General features: G+C 53.6%; 1 protein-coding gene across 1 annotated transcript in view; it reads right to left on the reverse strand.

Annotated features, from left to right (window-relative positions):
- Positions 1 to 573, reverse strand: part of LOC118937658 (chondroitin proteoglycan-2-like) — a 1,089-nt gene extending 516 nt beyond the window's left edge. The window contains exon 1 of the mRNA XM_036937391.1: positions 1 to 573. This exon is cut by the window's left edge and continues 516 nt beyond it. Coding sequence (XP_036793286.1) covers positions 1 to 573 — 573 coding nt within the window.
- Positions 574 to 900: the final 327 nt, after the last annotated feature.

Here is a 900-nt window from a genome sequence, read left to right on the forward strand (position 1 = left end):
CTTCACCGTGCTCTCCACCGTGCTCTTCACCGTGCTCTCCACCATGCTCTCCACCATTCTCTCCACCGTGCTCTCCACTGTTCTCCCCACCGCGCTCTCCACCATTCTCTCCACCGTGCTCTTCACCGTGCTCTCCACCATTCTCTCCGCCGTGCTCTTCACCGTGCTCTCCACCATTCTCTCCGCCGTGCTCTTCACCGTGCTCTCCACCATTCTCTCCACCATTCTCTCCACCGTGCTCTTCACCGTGCTCTCCACCCTTCTCTCCACCGTGCTCTTCACCGTGCTCTCCACCGTGCTCTCCACCATTCTCTCCACCGTGCTCTTCACCGTGCTCTCCACCATTCTCTCCACCATTCTCTCCACCGTGCTCTCCACCATTCTCTCCACCGTGCTCTCCACGTGCTCTCCACCGTTCTCTCCACTGTGCTCTACACCGTGCTCTCCACTGTTCTCTCCACCATCCTCTCCACAGTTCTCTCCACCATTCTCTCCACTGTGCTCTCCACTGTTCTCTCCACCATCCTCTCCACCGTTCTCTCCACTGTTCTCTCCACCGCGCTCTTCAGGCATATAATTGCAGCGGCTCTCTTTGCCAGGCAGGTCTTCCTTGGAAAATGTATCCAAATGTGGTCTGTTCATAAGAACAGAACGATGAGTAGGTCTTTCTCACGGTACAGTAGAATGGTATCATTATGTGTTTCATCATCAACCAGCACCAACTGTAATATTCCTCATTTTCCCTGGTAACAGTGACGCTCCTCTAGATTCTTCTGAGACACTGGGTCCCAAATCGCACCCTATTCCATATGTAGTGCACTACTTTTGACCAGGGCCCACAGGTCTTCGGTCTAAAGTAGTGCACCAAATAGTGAATAGGGTTCCATTTCAGACGCAACC

The sequence above is a fragment of the Oncorhynchus mykiss genome, chromosome 12 (assembly GCF_013265735.2).
Source record: "Oncorhynchus mykiss isolate Arlee chromosome 12, USDA_OmykA_1.1, whole genome shotgun sequence".
In the NCBI taxonomy this organism is placed as follows: domain Eukaryota; kingdom Metazoa; phylum Chordata; class Actinopteri; order Salmoniformes; family Salmonidae; genus Oncorhynchus; species Oncorhynchus mykiss.